The 19,442-nt window shown below is 37.6% G+C and overlaps 2 protein-coding genes across 7 annotated transcripts in view; one reads left to right on the top strand and one right to left on the bottom strand.

Annotated features, from left to right (window-relative positions):
• Positions 1-19,442, bottom strand: part of LOC129352880 (rho GTPase-activating protein 8-like) — a 101,050-nt gene that overhangs the window by 47,368 nt on the left and 34,240 nt on the right. For 4 of the 6 annotated variants that reach the window (XM_055022077.1, XM_055022078.1, XM_055022079.1 and 1 more), the window contains one exon: positions 3,110-3,190. The gene's annotated coding sequence lies outside the window, so the exon portion shown is untranslated. Of the gene's footprint in view, positions 1-3,109; positions 3,191-4,769; positions 5,386-19,442 lie in introns of those variants that run through there. The other 2 variants (XM_055022080.1, XR_008604951.1) reach the window with 2 other exon arrangements.
• On the top strand, positions 6-10,186 carry LOC129352879 (shaker-related potassium channel tsha2-like). Its single transcript, XM_055022075.1, has 3 exons — positions 6-178; positions 459-3,323; positions 9,567-10,186. Exon 2 carries the CDS (start codon positions 603-605, stop codon positions 2,043-2,045), a length of 1,443 nt encoding a protein of 480 aa, XP_054878050.1. The 5' UTR covers positions 6-178; positions 459-602; the 3' UTR covers positions 2,046-3,323; positions 9,567-10,186.

Below are 19,442 nucleotides of genomic sequence, written 5' to 3'. Positions count from 1 at the left end.
TGCACAGCTGTGTTGTTCCCTGTTCTCACGCACGGCGCCGCACGCCCGCAGCGGCGCACACATGAGCGGGGAGCTTGAGGAAACGTCAGCAGGTTTCGGCTCGCTGCGTGACATTGCGGTGCCCGTTTTCCTTTCAGCGAACGACTCAAGGATGGACGCGTGACGCACCGAGCCACAGGTATTCATTTAGCGGGGATCGTTGAAGATTTCTGCTAATTTTTTTTTTTTTTTTGCATGAAATCTCTTCCATTTTTGGAGGTTTATTCCTCAAGATAAATGGTTTTATTTTGGAGCATAAACAGCGACCCATGTGATAACCTTGAACCAACAGGTTCATTACGCACGACACTTTCTGTCGGAAAATACAGTTTTTTCTCAATTGTGACTCATTTATGGTCATGAAATCAGATTAATCTCGAGCATATGTGCTTGCATGTGTGTTTTTATTTCCTCCTCAGTGAGGGAGCGTGCACACACGTCAGCTCGGGCAGGGCAAAGCCTGCTTAAAATGCAGCGAATGTGACAGCCGAGCCCACAGTCCAGACTACAGCAGCGCCTGGACGGAAAGGTGAAGCGGGGCGGGGGCGGGGGGCACCAGCAGCATGACCGTGGTGCCCGGGGAGAACCTGGATGAGACGGTGGCACTGGCCGCGCTGTCCGCCCAGGATGTGTACGACCCGGAGCGAGCCGACAACCAGGAGTGCTGCGAGCGGGTGGTCATCAACATCTCCGGGCTGCGCTTCGAGACGCAGCTGAAGACCCTGGCCCAGTTCCCCGCCACTCTGCTGGGGGACCCGCGCAAAAGGATGCGCTTCTTCGACCCGCTCAGGAACGAGTACTTCTTTGACCGGAACCGACCCAGCTTCGATGCCATCCTATACTACTACCAGTCTGGCGGACGGCTCCGCAGACCCGTCAACGTGCCGGTGGACATCTTCATGGAGGAGATCAAGTTCTACGAGCTGGGGGAGGAGGTGATCGAGAACTTCAAGGAGGATGAAGGGTTCATCAAGGAGGAGGAGCGGCCGCTGCCAGAGAACGAGTTCCAGCGGCAGGTCTGGCTCCTGTTCGAGTACCCGGAGAGCTCCGGACCCGCTCGGGGCATCGCCATCGTCTCCGTGCTGGTCATCCTCATCTCCATCGTCATCTTCTGCTTGGAGACCTTACCCGAGTTCAGAGAGGAGGCCCGGATTTTCGAGGGGATGATGCCGACAAATGGCACCGCGGGCTCCGAGCCGCCGAACCCTTTCACGGACCCGTTCTTCATCGTGGAGACGCTCTGCATCATCTGGTTCTCCTTCGAGCTGCTCGTCCGGTTCCTCGCCTGCCCCAGCAAGCCCGCCTTCTTCAAGAACATCATGAACACCATCGACATCGTGGCCATCATGCCCTACTTCATCACGCTGGGTCTGGAGCTGGCGGAGCACCAGGGCAACGGCCAGCAGGCCATGTCGCTGGCCATCCTGAGGGTCATCCGCCTGGTCCGGGTCTTCCGGATCTTCAAGCTCTCTCGGCACTCCAAGGGGCTGCAGATCCTGGGGAAGACGCTGCAGGCCAGCATGCGGGAGCTGGGCCTCCTCATCTTCTTCCTCTTCATCGGGGTCATCCTCTTCTCCAGCGCCGTGTACTTTGCGGAGACCGACGACCCGGAATCGGGCTTCAGCAGCATCCCAGACGCCTTCTGGTGGGCCGTGGTTTCCATGACGACGGTGGGCTACGGTGACATGTGTCCGGTGACCATCGGTGGGAAGATCGTGGGCTCCCTGTGCGCCATCGCCGGAGTCCTCACCATCGCGCTTCCGGTTCCGGTCATTGTCTCCAACTTCAACTACTTCTACCACCGGGAGACCGAGCACGAGGAGCAGTTCCAGTACACGCACGTGACCTGCGGGCAGCAGCAGGCGCCGTTCGGCGAGTTCAAGCGGAGCGACAGCCGGCCGTCGCTGTCCAAGTCCGACTACCCGGACAGCGAGGACGCGGACTCCGTCAAGTACACAAACTGCAGCCCGCACAAGGCGTACGGCGGGAAGCTGACGGACGTCTGAGGCTCCTCGTTTCCTCCATCAGAGGGAATGTTTTCAGTTGGATCCCCTCTCCACTCCCGACACGGTCTTCCATCCAGCAGGACAACTGATCAGCCTCTGTAGCACTTTACTGTCGTTAGTGAGCAGCTTTAAGGTTTACATTCTTCTGACACGGGACCAAATTAAAACTCAGTCTCAAACTTAAACAACAACAAAAACAAAACGAGAAAACCCTCATTGAATTAAACACAAACAAGCTGGCGTGAAGCTTTTTCCAATACAGCAGCGCCATCGTGTGGTCAAAGCGGCTCACTGCGCCGCCGTGACAGATGCAGTTTCCATGGCAACCTTCCAGACTTTTCTGTTGTCGTCTGGTGCAGGAGCAAAAAGTGAAGAGGCTCCAAACCACCATGTTGTGGAAGCATCCATGTTGTTTATAAAAACCACCACAAAAACTGAGACGCTCTGCAGCTAATTACTGACGACAAGTCCAAAAATAATTAAATACAATAAAATATTAAGATTATAGCTTAATAACAATTCATTTTTAGATGTTTTAGAGCTCAACTTCGTCTATGGTGGATATAAATATGTTACAAAAGATAATTTAAAGAAATGAAAATGAAAAATCAAGTATGAACAGAAAATACTAAATTATATTCACTCTTGTACAGTAGCACAAAAAGGTTAAAATAGAAACAAATTGTGATACATAAAATGAAATTTCATTTTTTAGGGGATTTTAAGATAAAATGCAAATCAAGAACTAGTTTAAACTATAAAATTTAATCTATTTAATTGAGTTCAAATCTGAAAAGCCATCAAACTTTTCAGCAAATCATTACACTGTGAGATATTTTTGGTTCTATAATAATAATGAACAATAATTCAGTTTTAATGCACAAAAAACAAGAATGTATAAAGAAATTAGAAAACATCAAAGGGTTTTCCTTTAACTGAGTTTAGAAATAATAATGATAAAAAATCTCAAACTGAAATAGTTTTTCAAAAATAAATTCAAAGTATTTAAAATGAAAAGAACAGTCCCTTGCTTTCACAGAGATCTCTGTGGTTCTGATCCATACCTGATCCGAGCTGAAGGCCTTCAATGTCGGAGCTTCCTGGTCCAGCAGCACCTGGACTCACCTGGACAGCAGACGGAGCTGCTGGAGACAAAAACAGTGGATGTTTAACAAGCCGTTAAAAACCTTCACTGGAGTTTATCAGACTGATGGATGTTTGAAGGAAAAGTCCGACGACTCTTCATCTCAGACCAACATTCAGTTCTGGTCCCACAAGGTGAGCCATTGAATGTTGTGTTGTCACTTCCTGTCTGACCAACATCTTGCACACAACATTTTAATCAATAAGAAAATGTAGACAGATTTGGCTTAGAAATCCAGAATCAGATGGGGGCAGTACCAATTAATTTTGATCAGTTTATTTTAGTTCCTCCTGTTGTGTGAAGACAAAATGTACTTTTTTCATTATGATTGTTTCTTAAAATAAAGTTAAAAAGCAGAGAAAATAGAAATTAAACCTGATATTAAGAAAGTTTCAAAAAGCAGTTTTAGGAGGAGAAACAAAAACACAACTCAGTGTAAAACATTAAGATCTATCATAGAAGAACTTCAAAATAAAGCAAAGCCACCGGAGCTGTTAGAGGTTCGGACTTCCTGTTACACACAGATGTTCTGCATCAAAACAACAAAAACAAATACAGATTATCATATTTCATGGAAAAAAATATCAAGAAAGAAAAAGTTGTGCAACTCAAATTCATTAAGTTAAAAATGCAAAAGGATTTTTTTAGTTTCAAAAGTTTTATGAAATCTATATATTCCTTAAGATCCAAAACATAAAAAAAGAAAGAAAAAGCTTTGGATTGTAGCCTTAGTAAAAGAAAAAACACAACCTCAAAATTTTGGGGGTCATCAGTTTATTTCTGGTTGGTCAAATTTTTACATTTGGACTTGTAGTCAGGTGGCCAAACAAAGTCATTAGAAGGGCCTCAGATGGCCCCCGAGCCACACTTTGGACACCCCCAATCAAAGGGATTTTCCTACAGGTTTAGTAGTAATCAGGACTAAACTTCCCAAAAACAATCAATGACTTAACAGGTGCTTAATTCTGTAAATTAATACTACCAATAAAAACTACTTTTTTCTTTTGCATTTGTGTGCAAATTTTTATTACTATTAGTAGTAGTACTAGTAGTCATCATAGCAATAGTAATACTATTGTGCACCTGTAAATATAAAGTTTGCATAAAGGCATTTAAACATGTAAATACTTGTTTATCATTAGCATCCTCTGTAATCTGGCCAAAACCAGCTAAAAATGAATCTCAAAATGTTTACCAACAGAGAGGATCAGCTCAGCAAAGATAAAACTCAGCAAAATGACTCCAAACACACAAAATGATTTTACTACCAGGAAAGGTAGATACAAAAAGACCCAAAAACAGAAGAAGAAGCATAAATGAAGTTCAACAGGCCAGTAAATCCATTAAAACTTGAGAAAACAAGCTAGTAAAGAACCAAATACAGAGTAGGATGATATTAAATGCTTTTATGACATTTTATTCACAGCTGAAAAAAGATTCATAGAACTGCATTTAGATTTAAAATCTGGACAGAAACATTCAGCAGCTCCTGCTGGTTGTTGATGTTGGCCTGCAGGTGGCAGCAGAGGCTCTCAGAGTTTTTTGTTCTGTTTAATGCAAACACTTTTTAAAGCCTTTTTATGCCTCTATTTAACTTAGAATAATTTTCCAGCATCACCAAGCCATCACCATTTTCCAGCATTTATCTGCATCACCAAAGTGTTTCAGTTTTTAGTCAAATTCAGCAGACCTTAAAGATCCAATATGATAACATTATTCACACTAAACTGTGAAGTTGTTGCAGGAAATCACCAGAGTTGTGATTTCTACAGCTCCAAGCTGTGACGTCTGTCCTGGTTTCTGACCTCACGGCTCATTAAAAGTCATGCAGAAGTTTCAGAAGTTGGATCTGAATCTGCAGGATGATGGGAGGAAACAGGAGCCGATCAGGTGGAAGATCTCAGGCTCAAGTTAGACGGAGAGGAAATGAGGAAAAGGAGTAAAACTGACAAATTGCAGAAAGACAGAAAGAAGAGGAGGACATCAGTCGGTCATGTTACGTAACGCAGTGTCTCCATCCTGACAGCTGCAGACATGACAGCTCCAAGAAATATTAAACTAACTGCTTCCACCTGGAGGGATTTACTGCAAACGTCCTCCTCATGTGAACCGGAGCAGGCAGCTCCGTTCTGACAGGTGTCGTTAGTGTCCGTGTCCGCGCTGTCCCAGAGCCTCAAGGTCTCACCTGGAAAACCTCTGGAGTCCAGAGGAGACGATGCAGGGACAGACAAACACACGTTTCTACATCCAGCTGATAAGATTCATCATCAGAAACTTCTAGACCTCATTTCTACTCGCAAAATAAATATTTGTCAATATATTCAGAAAAATCACAACAACAGAACGTTATTAAGCAAGAGTCACATTAAAAAGCACAAATTAAACGGAAGAAAACAACATACAAATTCCTTTATTTATTTTTATACTGAAACAGATATCTAAAATATGGGGCAAAAAAAGGAAAAACATTATATAAAAAAAAAAATCTAATGGAATAATCTTTTTAGAAATAAAACATCTAAAAACATTTTCTTTAGAGAAAAGAGAAATAAATATTTGTAAAAAAGCTGCATTTTTCTCAAGTACAGAAAAAACATGAAAATTATTTAATGAAGTGAATATTTATTATTATTAAAATGTTTTTTTAAAAGTGTTAAAACAGAGATATAAAGTACTGTAAAAATATTCAAAATTATTTAATGAAATATATAATAAAATAACACATTAAAAAAAAAGATAATTTGTTTTATGAAAAGAAAAATCAATCATTTTCCCCAAGATCCTAAAAACCTTTTTTGTAGCTGTTTTATTGCAGATATCAACATTAACTTTTAACTAATGATGGTGCAAAAAAAACAGAGAAAATCTGTATTTTTATCACTTTTAAAAAAGGTTTAGAAAGACAAATCATAATAGTGCAATAAAATCAAATTGATCAAAAATCATTTTTCTTGATTTGTAAGAAAGTTCAAACATGTTCCAGTTTTTATTATAAACATTAAATAACTTTATTTTAAGAAATGTAACACAAACATATACTAAGCTTAACTGGACAAATTTCTGCTTTATAAGCTGCATATATAACATCACTGCAATTTAAATGTTAATTATTATTTATGTAACATTTTAACTAAGTAAATTACAACGTCTGCTTAGTTTTCCTTTAATCTATTTAAGGAAAAAAACAAAAAAAAATGCAAAACGGCGCCCAACTTTATCTGCATCACCAAAGTGTTTCAGTTTTTAGTCAAATTAAACTTTTTCCTGTTGAGCCTCGTGGCTTTATGTCAGAATAATTCAGAGTGAAATCAGAGTGTGCAGAGCGTTCAGTCTGTGTTTCATTCAGCCGCTGTTATTTAAAGGAGGCTTGATGAATTACAAACATGCGGCTTAAACTGTCTGAGCAGCTGCTTAGCAACAGGATCACAATAACATGTTGTTTACATACGCGGCTCCTGAAGGTACAGACTGAGTGCAGCGCCTCCTGCTGGCTCAAAAGTTCAGCTTTTTCTTTTTTATGCCATGGAAACAATTTGAATCTAACGGAAATCAGAGGCAGGAGTCCATTTCCTGGTTTAGAAACACTCTATCTCCATGGCAACAGTGGACGCTCCAACGTGATTGGCCGGCTTTCAATGCTACTTCCACCATGTTGTTTTGCTGTAGCGACGAGAAAATACACTTTGAAAAGATCAATTAATGGTTTTTATAAATTGATCAAAGAAAAATTGATTGAAATCAATTAGGATATATTTTTAAAGATGGCCGACGGGAACTGGGTGAATCTGAGCAACATGTTGCAGGACGGCAGAGAGGCAACAAAACCCTAGGAATGGAGGGATGAAGATTTAAACAAGACAGGAGAAGAGAGAATGAAGAAAAAGTGAAATAAAAGTCTAAACTTAACAATTAAAGAAGAAATGAGAAAAAAATAACCAAAAATTCAACCAAAAATAACCACAACACATATGAGGAGGAGACAGAGGTAGGAAGGAGGAAGGAAGGATAAATGGAGGAAGGGAAGGAAGGACACATTGGAGGAAGGAAGAAAGGGAATAAAAGAAAGGAAGAAAACAAGGACAATGGTGGAGAGAAGGAAGGAAAGAAAGAAAGGAAGAAGGTCATAAGGAAGGAAAACTTTGAGGTATTAAGGACATAAAGAGGCATCACTAAAGGGAGGAAAAAAAAAGACACAAAGAAAGAACAAGAATAAGGAAAAACTGACAGAAATGACTTTCCATGGTTGTAAAACACAGAAATATTTGCATATTAATCAGATAAAAATTTGATCGAGTTCATAAAGAATCACAACTATAAAACCTTCATCTTTATAACCAGCAGCAAGCAGATAAAGGTTGAATTAAAATATTAAACACATTAAACAAATGTGTTTAATATTAAGACGTCGGTCTTTCTAAACTTTACAGAAAATATTCAAAAACGTCTCCATCGATCGTATTTCAGGCTCTGCATGTTCGTCTCTCTGCGTCTATTTTTAGCTTTACTACAGAGAACCAGTGCAGCCCTGCTTCAAGATGCCAGCTGATAAAACCTGCCTGCAGTGAAGCGCACACAGTACCAGCAAGCAGTATGCAGCACACAACCTGCAGCTCCTGCATGCAGCACACAACCTGCAGCTCCAGCATGCAGCACACAACCTGCAGCTCCAGCATGCAGCACACAATACCAGCATGCAGCCTGCAGCACACAGAATGCAGCTGGTTTCCGGCTCGGACTGCTGGCCGCCAGCGCGTCCCGCTGCAGAGCCACACTGACCTGGAATCAGTCTGACAGGACGCAACGGAAAGCGTCACAAAACGTCCTGAACTGACGCAGCGTTTCACAGAAACATCAGAATCAGAATCTGATTTCAGGTTTTACAGATAATCCATGTTGTGTTTGTCAAAATAAACACACATAAAAGCCAAAAAATTTTCATCATTTTAAAGACTTAAACATGCAAACAAGATGAGAATTAATTTTAGGTGTAAACAGCAGAAAATAGAGAAATAAATAAACCTGTCACGATAACAATAAACCGACTCAGAAATGACTGCAATTAAGTAATAATAATAATTAATTAATACAATCAATGATTTAAGTAATAATTTAATTAAACCAATTTAATTATTTATTAAATAAATAATACTATTTTTTTAAACAGAAAACATTTAATCTTCCATTTTTAAATCTAAACCATTGCTGATGTCGATGGTCATCATCGACATTTACAACGTCTGAGAACAGCCAATAGAGATCAGAGGAGTGTGAATATTGGTAATATTACCTCAAAAATATCCACAATGACCAGAATATGAGGAGAAAATCTCCAAATGCTGACACATCTGTTGGCGCCGCAGCGTCAGTGAGAATCAGTATCAATATGTGATTTGATCTAATGAGGAGAATCAATTTATCAGCTTCAGATCAAATTCTCAAAGGTATTTCTCTGTATGTCAGATCATGAGTCATTTCTGAGGGTAAACTTTTAATCAGTGACTGAATTCAATAATTAAGCCGTTTGAGACGACAGTTTTCCTGAATATGAGAACAGGAAGGGAATTTTTCACTATTCCTCAGATTATGACTGGATGTGGTGAGGAACTTACAGACTTTTCTAAACTCAAAATATCAGACACCACCAGATATAATCGTTTGACCTCTTTGCACCATGATGTCATTACAGATCTTTGCTTTGTGGATTAAATGCAGAATTCAATCAAATTGCATTAAAAACTGAAAGTAGGGATATTAAAACTGACATAAAAACAACATCCGATATTAAATCTGCTTTCTGAGCTGCAAATAACGACTATTTTAGTTATCAGTTAATCAATTATTCTGGCAATTTATCAATTAATCAGATAAAAAAAAATTTACATTCCACAGATTTTCATCAACTGGTTAGGCCTTTTTAATTCAATATTAGAAATACATTAAAATACAAGGATAAAAAACAATTAAAATTCTTATTTTTAAATAGAAAAATAAGCATTTTACTACCTAAGTATTAACAACATACCGTTCTGAACTTTGGGAAGTTCTGAGTCTTATATTTTCTTACATTTTCAACACCTTGTACAAGCTTTGACTGTTCATGCTAATTTATCGTGCAGAAAAACTCATTTTAACTTCATTTTTTAATTTTTTAAATTATTAATATTTTCTTCTGGTTTTTAGTCAATTCCCACCAAGAACGTTTTTGAAAGTGTTGGATTTTGTAAAGTTTAAAGTCCAAGTTGCTGCAGCAAAAACATAACTAAGAAAGTTGCTATGGAGACTTAGCGACCTTCAAATCTGCCTCTGTTTGCTGCAGCTCTAATCAGATGAAATATTTACCATCTTTCATTAAATTAATTTTTGTTCCTCTTTTACAGGGAAAGATTGACGAACTCACTAACCCACTCCAGCCGCCACCATCCTCCTCATCCTCTCTTGCTTCCCTCCTCTGATGAAGAAAAAAAAACAAAGCTTGGATTAAATACGAAAACAAAACTTCACGGAAAACCCGGCTTGCGCTTGGACTTTTACAGAGCACAGACTCTGAGGTACGACTCAAACGTTACTACTTGAATCATCAGCTACGTCCTGCGTATACTTAGATGTTGTTTGGGAGGTTTCTCCTGTTGCTGTAGAGAACAAGAACTTGTTGTTGCTGTCTGTATGTCGCGTATCATATCCAAACCAAATCACTGCATGCTTGGAAAGTAGAGCATGAAAACAGAAGAAACGTGGGAACAACATCGACAGCTTGCAGAGAAGTTATCCTGTCAGACAGATGACTAGTTTTTTAAAGTATCATACTGTATATGTTTTATACCGGGAGGTTGACATGGTGAATTATTTTGTAGATTTTTAACATGTTTTTTTTTATTTTTTTGCCTTGGTGAAAACAAAGCAGCTCCAGCAGGCAGCTCTGATGAACATGTCTGCACCAGTGGGAGGAAAAATGGGGGTAAAAGTGTGAAAATGCATTAAATCCAGACAACAAATTATATCTGAATGTTCCTGTTTGGATCTCTGATCAGAATGCTGTATACCTGATTTATCACTACCTCAGTGTCAACTCACTGAAAAAAATAAGCTTTAACACCTGAAGGACTGATTATTATCACCAACACCGCTGTAGTTATCTGAAATGTTCTCAATTTAACCTCTAAAATATACAAAGAACTAAACTATAAAGATGTTTTCACCTTGATATCAGGTAGAAAAGCACATTTAGAGAAACTAAATGAGCCTCAGATGTCCAGCCTGAGTGAGAAAAGCAGCTTTTTTGCACATTGTTTTGTTTGTTTTTGCATTTTCTGTCAGCTTAAAAGGCAATGAGGTCCTGCAGAGTGGCTCTGCCTGTCTTAAACATTTAACAAGAATCAGTCCAGCACAAATTTAAATTTGAAATATATCTGAAATTTGGGAAGACAAATAAACTGGGGAACGGTATTATTGCTCAAATGTCTCCCAAATTATCTAAAAGACGCACATTTGTTTGGAGCACAATGAGCTGCAGGTGGAAACAAACCCCAAGGATGGCCGTGTTTTTCTTTGTGGTTCATTTTAGGTTCTTAACATTTATTTACAAACATTTGAGGCTTAGAAATATAAAAACAAAGTGACTGTCAGATTTACATGTCAGTCATAAATGTTAACTACTTTCAGTTTCCCTCTGGAACGAAGCTAGGAGAATTTTAAGCTTTTGTAAAATAACTCACTGTTTCTCAGTATAATACTGAAAATCAGATGGTTACCAGGGATTGGACGTTGTTGCTAACCCGTCACAGTGATGCCAACATTTTGTTTTGGGTAAAAATCCCATCCAGAAACTGCTGACTCTCAAGAATCACAGAGTTACTACATTTTGATGTTGCTGATATATATCAGTGTATCATCAGCATAGACGATGTTTTGGTTTTACGAAATCAACATTAAGGGTTCTTGTTTTAAAGAGCTTGGGATATCGCATCACATGAGAAGTTGCTAACTTTAAGACAGAACGATGTCCGTACTTCGACATCAAAGATAGGCTACACCATGGGGGGTCCTTGCAGGTTGTTGGAAATCTAGTGGGATTTATTAAGAAACACTTTCACAGTTTAAATTTTATTATCATATTGGTAACTATTTCTGAAGTTGGGCATCTGAAACAGGGCGGGCCATGACGGCCTCATCCATTGGCCGTGACCCAATCATGGCTCAGCATGGCACGTTCTGGCAAGTAGCTGCATTTTGGCACAGTTTGGGACAATTATGTTAGCTTGTGGTGCCAACGTGAGCATATGTGGTAAAATCAAAGTGGAACAATGCTGCTGATGGTTCGCCGAAGATCTCGGTAGAACATGAGTGTTTCTGATCCTCGTCTTGGAGAGGTCATATTTTTGGGCTTGCAGTGTGAAGCATTATCTTCGTTGGGGTGTTTAAGCATTTACAAACTTTTTCTGTAAAGCTGTGATGGGTTATTATCGTGATGTCAGTGTATCCTTGAAGTCCAAGCATGGCTTGGCTATTGTCACATGAAGCAGAAATGACCGCGATGGCTTCATGCTAGGCTAAAACCAAAATTATGACAATGTAACGGTGGTGGAGAAGTGTGAATGGGAATCTGAGAAAGTTGTGCAAAGTCAGAGCCCAGAATGTGTATCAATCATCAAGGTTTCCCCCAGAAAACCTGGTAAGCCCGGTTGTTGTGACGCTCGGGAGTCATTGTCATGTTAGGCCAGGTTATGGCTGGCAAAGTGTGGTTGAAAAGTTGTTGGGATGATCAAAAGGTTTTTCAGATTTTCTCAATTTGAGTTGGAGGAACAATAATTATACAACCATAAAAGTTGCCCAAAGACAGCAGCTTCCCTCCAGAAAATCAAACATCGTACAGAAAAACTGTAAACTTTATCGTATCTTTTTCTGTCAAAAATCTGAGCAGTTGTCACGCAAAGTTTCAAAACCGTGTAGAAATGTTATCACAAAGTTTTAGTGGTGAATGTTGATCTATGTTTGCACGTAGTTTTTAGTTCTGGATGTAGGAATGGCGCCACCTGCAACTCATCAGCTCAAATGTTCAAACTGATAAAACCAATCAAATTCAGGAGTTTCTTATATATACAGCTGTGGAGAAAAATAAGAAATCACTTAAAATGATCAGTTTGTCTGATCATTTTAAGTGGAACAATGCTGCTGATGGTTACTCAGATATATATCTTCATAGATATATATCCGAGTAAAACAAACATTTTATTCTGTGTACTACTGACAACATGTCTCCAAAATTCAAAGCAAAAATTGTATATTTACTTGCAAAAAATTAGAAACAGTCAAAATAATGAAAAAGATGAATAGAAAACAAGTTCATATTCATTTAGAAACAAGAATATTAATGTTTTAACTCAGGAAGAGTTCAGAAATCAGTATTTGGTTGAATAGCCAGCAGGTTTTCAGTTCAGTGCAGTGGCCTCTTCATTTTTCCAGAGCTGCATATTTGCTGAACTTTTTGGATTTACTCAGACTGAAAGGCAGGTGCTGTGGGTTGAGACGGCAGACTGAATCCAAGCTCTCGCTCTCTTGTTGAAGGTTTGGCGTATCGATAAACCTGCGTCACTGCAGCCCACATAAACACAGAAGTTCATGCACTCTGCAGAGTTCGTCCGGCCGTCGCTGCTTTTCTGATGCATAAAAACAGCCGAGGGAGATTTCAGTTGGACTGAAGCTCTGATGAGCTCTGACTGATGACTAATGTGTTCTGCGTACTGTAAGTGCAATAAAAATGCGGCGTTCCCCCTGTCGGCAGCGAACCGATTAAGACAGACAGCCGTGGCTGTGGTCAGACTGTTCATCCTGTAAAACAGCGGCTGTTTCGTTTTTCAGATGAAAACTTCAGGTTCATCACCGAGTCATTCTCATCCTCCAACAGGAAGAAGCAATAGATTCCTGCAATGTGGGAACTTTGAAGTGGAAGGAGTGTTTGCAAAACGCGTCACTATGATTTCTTCAGTTTTTCTTTATTCCATTTGTTGATGTTTATTTTTGTGATCTATTTTTGATAAAAATAAATCCTTAATTCTGATAAATCTCCATGTGTTTCACATTTTAACACATGAATTTTATGTTTTTTGTGTGCATTTTCATTTGGCGTTGATGTTTTAATGAGTACGGTTGGATTTAAAATGGTTTGAATCTCAGATTCATTCGTTCTCCGGTTAGAAAAGTTTCACATGTGGCTGAAAACAAGGCAGAGTAATAGAAAGCAATTTATTCCCTTTAACGGGGAAACTTCTTTTCACTAACTATCAAAAACTTTAAACTATTATAATTACAAAAGAAAATGTAACTGAACCAACACAAAAGATCACATTAAGTCGTATTAATGCAATAAATCAGCTCTTTTTCTTTATTTACATGAACTTTTTATATGGACTAATTGGAGAAAATGGTCAAATTTTGCAATTTAGTTTTTAAATTGTCTAAAAATCTTCATCTGAAGCAGAATTGAAATTGAAAAAGTGTTTAAAGTGCTTCAATAAGCTGAAATTGAAACTTAAAAACATTCCAAAGTAAGATAAATGAATGAAATAGTTAAAAAAAATTAATCATAAGAATAAATATTTTATGGTTTAAGCATCTCAAATTTAAAATTTCATTTAAGAGTAAATAATTAATTTCAGCACTGGTCATGATTTTCAGACAGTTTAGGGCTGAAATTGATGAAAACATTTTCAATTCTTCTTTTAAGTTTCTCTAATTATGTGAGCTACATCTACTCTGATTATCTGACTAGTCTAGCCTAGCCTAGCCTAGCCTGGCTAGCATAGCATATCGTAGCCTAGCCTGTTACATATAGGAATATCTGCACCATTCCCAGTCAGACCTCCACCATCTCTGACTGGTTTTGACCATAAAATAGATCTGGTTGTGTTTTCAGTCAAATTCATATTAATAAATCAAACAGATCTCAACTCAAGCAGGTTTATTTTGGATAATTTTTGATGCTATCTTGGAGTAATTTGGGGAATTTCTTACATCAATGGATGTCAAATATTTTTCTCATCTTGTTCTACATTACCTCAGATTATTGTGTCGCTTTTCAAATTGATTGATCTTCTTCATGTTGTCATGACTGATGCTACAGTCAGAGGAAACAGTAGGAAAAGAAACTGAACCAAAATGTGATAATCACATTTTCTGACTTAAAGGAAGTCAGTTACTTTTTTCTGGTCTAGATAGCATTTTCTTTAAAAAAGGTAATTTTCCAAAAATAGCTTTTATTTACTCTGGCCATTTTATCAAACTTGGTATTTTATTTAAAATGAAGCTTTACCTCTGGATACAGAGACCCTCTGATTTATTCAATGTAATAAAAATAGTTAAACAACCATAACATTCATGTTGAAACCAACATATCAGACGTAATTTACTTCACATTTACAGCATCAGATATTGCTTGATATCTGATGCCTCCAAAGCAAAATGGACGACTTTAAACTTCTAATTTAAGCTGAGCTGCTCATTAAGTGGCCATTAATTCATAAGGTAAGTTAGGTTTGTGAGTTTATTGTGTGGTTATGTAAAAGACGCCCCTGATAAGAAACCAGCAGTGCTCCATCTATATGCAATAACACATAATGAAAATATCTTCAGTAAATTTGTCTGCTTGTTTTTAACTGTGCATAAAACCTTTATAGTGCCTTAATCAGAATCTGTTGCAGTTATTTTTAATTGATCTCAAGTACTAAAAATAAAAAAGTGATCATGTTAGCACTACAGTGATGCAACCGACTGGTTGGACATAGAAATAATGTATCGTCGATAAATGTTTGAATGTATAGTATTGAGTCTTCCTGTGTGACAAAGTAAAGAAAAATTAACTGCAAATACGTCAGAATTTCACAAAGAAAATGACAGTTTAGGATAATTTTCAGGACATCTGATTATTCTAATTAAACTTTTTGTGTTCAATTGATCTGAACAAAAAAAGAATTAAAAACTGCCCATTTGTTGGTTTTTAACAACACTGTTCTATTGTTTCAAGAAAAACAATGTTAGACCCATGCAGGCATGAGTGTAACAACGTTGTTGTATTTTCATGTATTTAATGGTGTTCTCATGCTTCGGTCCAATTAATGCAACACCAAAAAACTTACATATTAACATATATATACATGACATATAATCTGTCTGCGAAATCTCAAATTGCGTCCTCTGTGTTTTGCTCTAATTATAAATGATATTTTTGTTAACCTGAGTGTCTGTGTATGTTTCTGTATGACAGCTATAATATGAAAAGAATAACGGAGCGTTTCAAAAATGTAATAAATGTAAACGGCTTCAAACAAACTTTATTATGCACAACAAAGTCATTCTGAATCCTAGTTGTGACTATGTTCAATGTGGCCTTTACTTTCTCTTTCATGTAATGCAATGTTGTAAAGAGTTTGTTTAATATGATGTTTATCAAAGTTACCACGGCTTTATGTTTTTAAAAAATATGTTTAATAAATAAAACAACTGTGCTGAACTGTAAAGCATCTAAGAGTTTATTTTCGCTAAAGATGCTAAAGTGCCTTCAGGTTTTTTTAAATTATGTAACTTCACAAGTTAATTGTGTAAAATGCAAAATTTTGTTTTAAAAGTGCAAAGTATCATGTCGAAATGCAATTCGACATCATATGTAGCAATTTCACATCTATTATCCATTAGCCTATAAGCTATTGGTCCTACTTAACACCTTTTATTATGTGCTACCTTACAAACTATTAGTACCACCTGTTAGCTTGTTAGTACCCATTTGCTTTAGCTTGTTAGTACCCATTTGCTTTATCTCTCTTTTAATCATGTGCTACTTTGCTAATCATTAGTGTTAGCTCGTTACCAATTAGTGACATGTAGCACCTGTTGTGTGCACTAGTTTACAAGCTAATTACACCAGTTAACACTTGTTAAGATCATTTAGCTGATTAGCTTTTTACAGCCATTTTCTCCATGGTAACACTCATTAGCATGTTAACTATTGGTGCTAAGTAGCACTTTTTATCATGTTCTACTTGGATAATTATTAGTGCTCCCTAGTACCTGTGAACATCTGTTAGCTTGTTAGTTAATAGTAACATAGCACCTGCTACAATTCATTAGCTTAATAATTATTGGTAAGTAACATTTTGTATAATGTGCTACTTTGCTCATTTTTACTGACACCTAGCACTTGTTAGCATCTGTTAGCTTCTTAGGTAATAGTGACATTTAGCACCTGCTAGCACCATTAGTTTATTATCTCCTGGTGCTATGCAGTTTTTTCATGTGGAGCCTTGTTAGTTATTATATCCACTTAGCATCTGTTAGCTAGTTAACAATTAGTGACACGTAGCACCTATTTTGCCCCTCTAGATTATTAGCTGCTTATACAACGTAACACCTGTTAGCTTGTGAACTATAAATCTACTGATTCCACTGCTTTTATTCTAATGTCATGAAATAAAATCAAAAACATTTGATTATTAAAAGAATAAATAATCTAATCCAACCAAAATATGAGTGGGATATTGAGGGAAGATTCCAAACGAGGTGGATAATGTTACGATAAATAAGTGGAATTATATTTCCACATTTTTAACATCCTACCAGATGAAATGTTTTATCTGTATACCTAAATGTATCTATCTGTTCATTAGCTGTGTTTGTGGACAGCTCTGCAGTCCTGTGGGCCATGAGAGCAATGAAGTCATTTTGTATCCTAACTGCTTGACTCGTGTTTTCAGAGTCAAGTAGATCAAGCTGATAACCTGCTTCCCTGCAACCGCTGTCGTCCCTGTCCTCATTCAAAAATAATGACTCCGCTGCAGGGAAACTGATCCATTACGTAACAAACGGGCGCCGAGGGACTCTGAAGATGGCAAGCGAAAGGAAAAAACTCTGCACAGCTGAGGCTGAAAAAGACCCGGGACCACTGACCAAACATGGAACGATGTCTTAAAAGTACTGAGCAGTTTTCATAAAATATTGAGTCTTTTTTGTAAAAAAAAAATACTTTCAGTTGAATGTTCAGATTTTATGTTACTACATTTAGCTTTTTTCAATATTCTTCCATTGAAATAGAAAAACAAACAATCCAAATAGATCTCTGATGAGTAACTTTATAAAATACAATTAGTCAGGTTTCTTAAACACAACACTGAGATTAGTGGGTTTAGCTGCCACCAGTCACCAGATCCAAATCCACTCTGGATGTTGTGGAACGGGGCGAAAACCTAAAGCAACGTGTGAAAATACGATGTTTATATGGACCAAAATCTCTGAGGATGTTTTCAACAATTTGTTTACCATATTCTGCAAAGGTGGATTTGAAAGAAAAATGGCGTCCAATGAGTGAAAAGAACATGGAAATGGCTACAAGGGAGAATAATTGAGAACAATTAATTCAAAATAATGATCATGTTAATTAAGAAACAATTGGATATCCAGGAGGAATTCGCTTCCGGTTCTCCTCCTGTTTAATGTATTACTTTTCTTTCCTTCAGGTGTTTCTGTGATCGGACCCGGCTGTTCTCAGGGAAACAGAGGCTGGCCGTGTTAAACAGGGAAAAGCTTCATCCTCCTGCTGCATGACTTCATGTACCTCACATGTTTTATTCATGCAACAAACTCACAATCTGCACAGCACTCCTGCTGCTCCTCTGCCTCAACTGAGGCAAAGAGAAATCAGAATATTGATCTTAGTCTTTCTACAGATGCTTATAACTGTAAGACCTAAATAGTAGCAGAAGAAGAAGAAACCAGGCATCTGACAACAAATCAGATTAAAAGAAACCAAACTAGAGGTCAGTTAGGATTGCTGAAATAACTCTGGATTTAATAAATGGCAGAACATAAACAAAAATATGTTTTATTTTTACTTTTTTTAAATTATTATATTAAATACATCAAAATTACTAAGATTATTGTATAGAAATGAGTGAAGATGCTGGATTAAACTGAAAAGAGTCTTTATTCACAGGAAAACAAGACCTGTAACACTAAACATGCATAAACATAAACTAAGTCACTGGAGGAGTTATAGGTAGACATATTAACAGAGAAAGAAGGTTTGCTTTTCATTAAAAAAATTAAAAAGCCAAACAAATCCCAGCTTTGGCTTAATTACTGCATTTTCTATACTGCAGATAATGATTAATCTATGTTTAAACTAGTTGAGAATTATTTCAATAATTGATTAATCCATCACAATTAATCGCAATTAAACTGATTAATCTTGAGAGAATTTAATTTAAATTAGCAGCTGCAGCAAGTGTTATTCGGTTGCTGCTGGGTGATGCATGGTCTGACTATCGTCAGCTGTTATGGATGTACCATTTCTCTGCCCGTCTTCCCCATGGTTGGCGTTGTTTATTTAGTTTTTTTAAGCGCTGATCAGCTGTCAAACCTGCCAGGACGCCTCTCCTTCATCTTCATCCTGCTCGGCTCCTGCAGAGTCTCCTGCGGCGGCGTTATGTCACCCTGACATCTAAAGTGTCTGGATCGATCGGCCCGCTGACACCCAGACCCATTCAGGTCAGCGCTACGGTGATCAAAGTGTCGTTTCACCATCGATGTGGCCATTTTATGGTTTCTTTATTTACTCCGAGCTGTGAGGGTGTTAATTTACGCCCTGCTGACGGGCTGTAAATTATTTTTAACCCAACAAGCCATGCAGCTCTGGGGGACACATTGTTTGGCACATAATGGCAAGATAAGTGGATTTACTGTCTGGGAGGTTCTGATAGTTTGGGATTTTTTATTTCAATTTGACATTTTGACTAATTTAATCAGTTTTAATTTAGGTTTAGAGTGGGTTACCTAGTGATTATTAGTTAAATACTGTTAAACTACTTCAGGTTTTTATACTTTGGTTAATTTTAGTTGGAAAATTCTAAAAGATCAAAGTTTTGTTATTATTTATATTAACAGAAGATCAAATTTTATTTTTTTAAAAATGTATTTAATCATTGTTGAACCAACTGACTGGTTTTTCTCAGATTTTACTGTTTCTTTTTCAGGGATTAGAGTAAGAACGACAGACACTGATGAAAACTGTGATTAGTTTTATTTCATTTTCTTTGTGTAATTTAGTCAGTTTTAATTAGTTTTTAGAGTTGATTTGCTAGTTTTATTAGGTAATGTTAACTTAATATTCTTCAGACTTCTTTAGTTATTGTAGAAGTTTTAGGTTTTTATACTCTTGTTTAATTTTTTAGGTGCAAAATTGAAAAATATCAAAGTTTGTGATTATTTATACA

The sequence above is a fragment of the Poeciliopsis prolifica genome, unplaced genomic scaffold (genome assembly GCF_027474105.1).
Source record: "Poeciliopsis prolifica strain line A6 unplaced genomic scaffold, Auburn_PproV2 SCAFFOLD081, whole genome shotgun sequence".
Classification (NCBI taxonomy): Eukaryota; Metazoa; Chordata; class Actinopteri; order Cyprinodontiformes; family Poeciliidae; genus Poeciliopsis; species Poeciliopsis prolifica.
Note: the sequence above shows the minus strand (reverse complement) of the source record. Positions and strands in the feature narration are given on the sequence as shown.

Excerpts from the sequence above, each read along its gene's own strand:
- LOC129352879 (XM_055022075.1), top strand. The coding sequence starts at position 603 with ATGACCGTGGTGCCCGGGGAGAACCTGGATGAGACGGTGGCACTGGCC.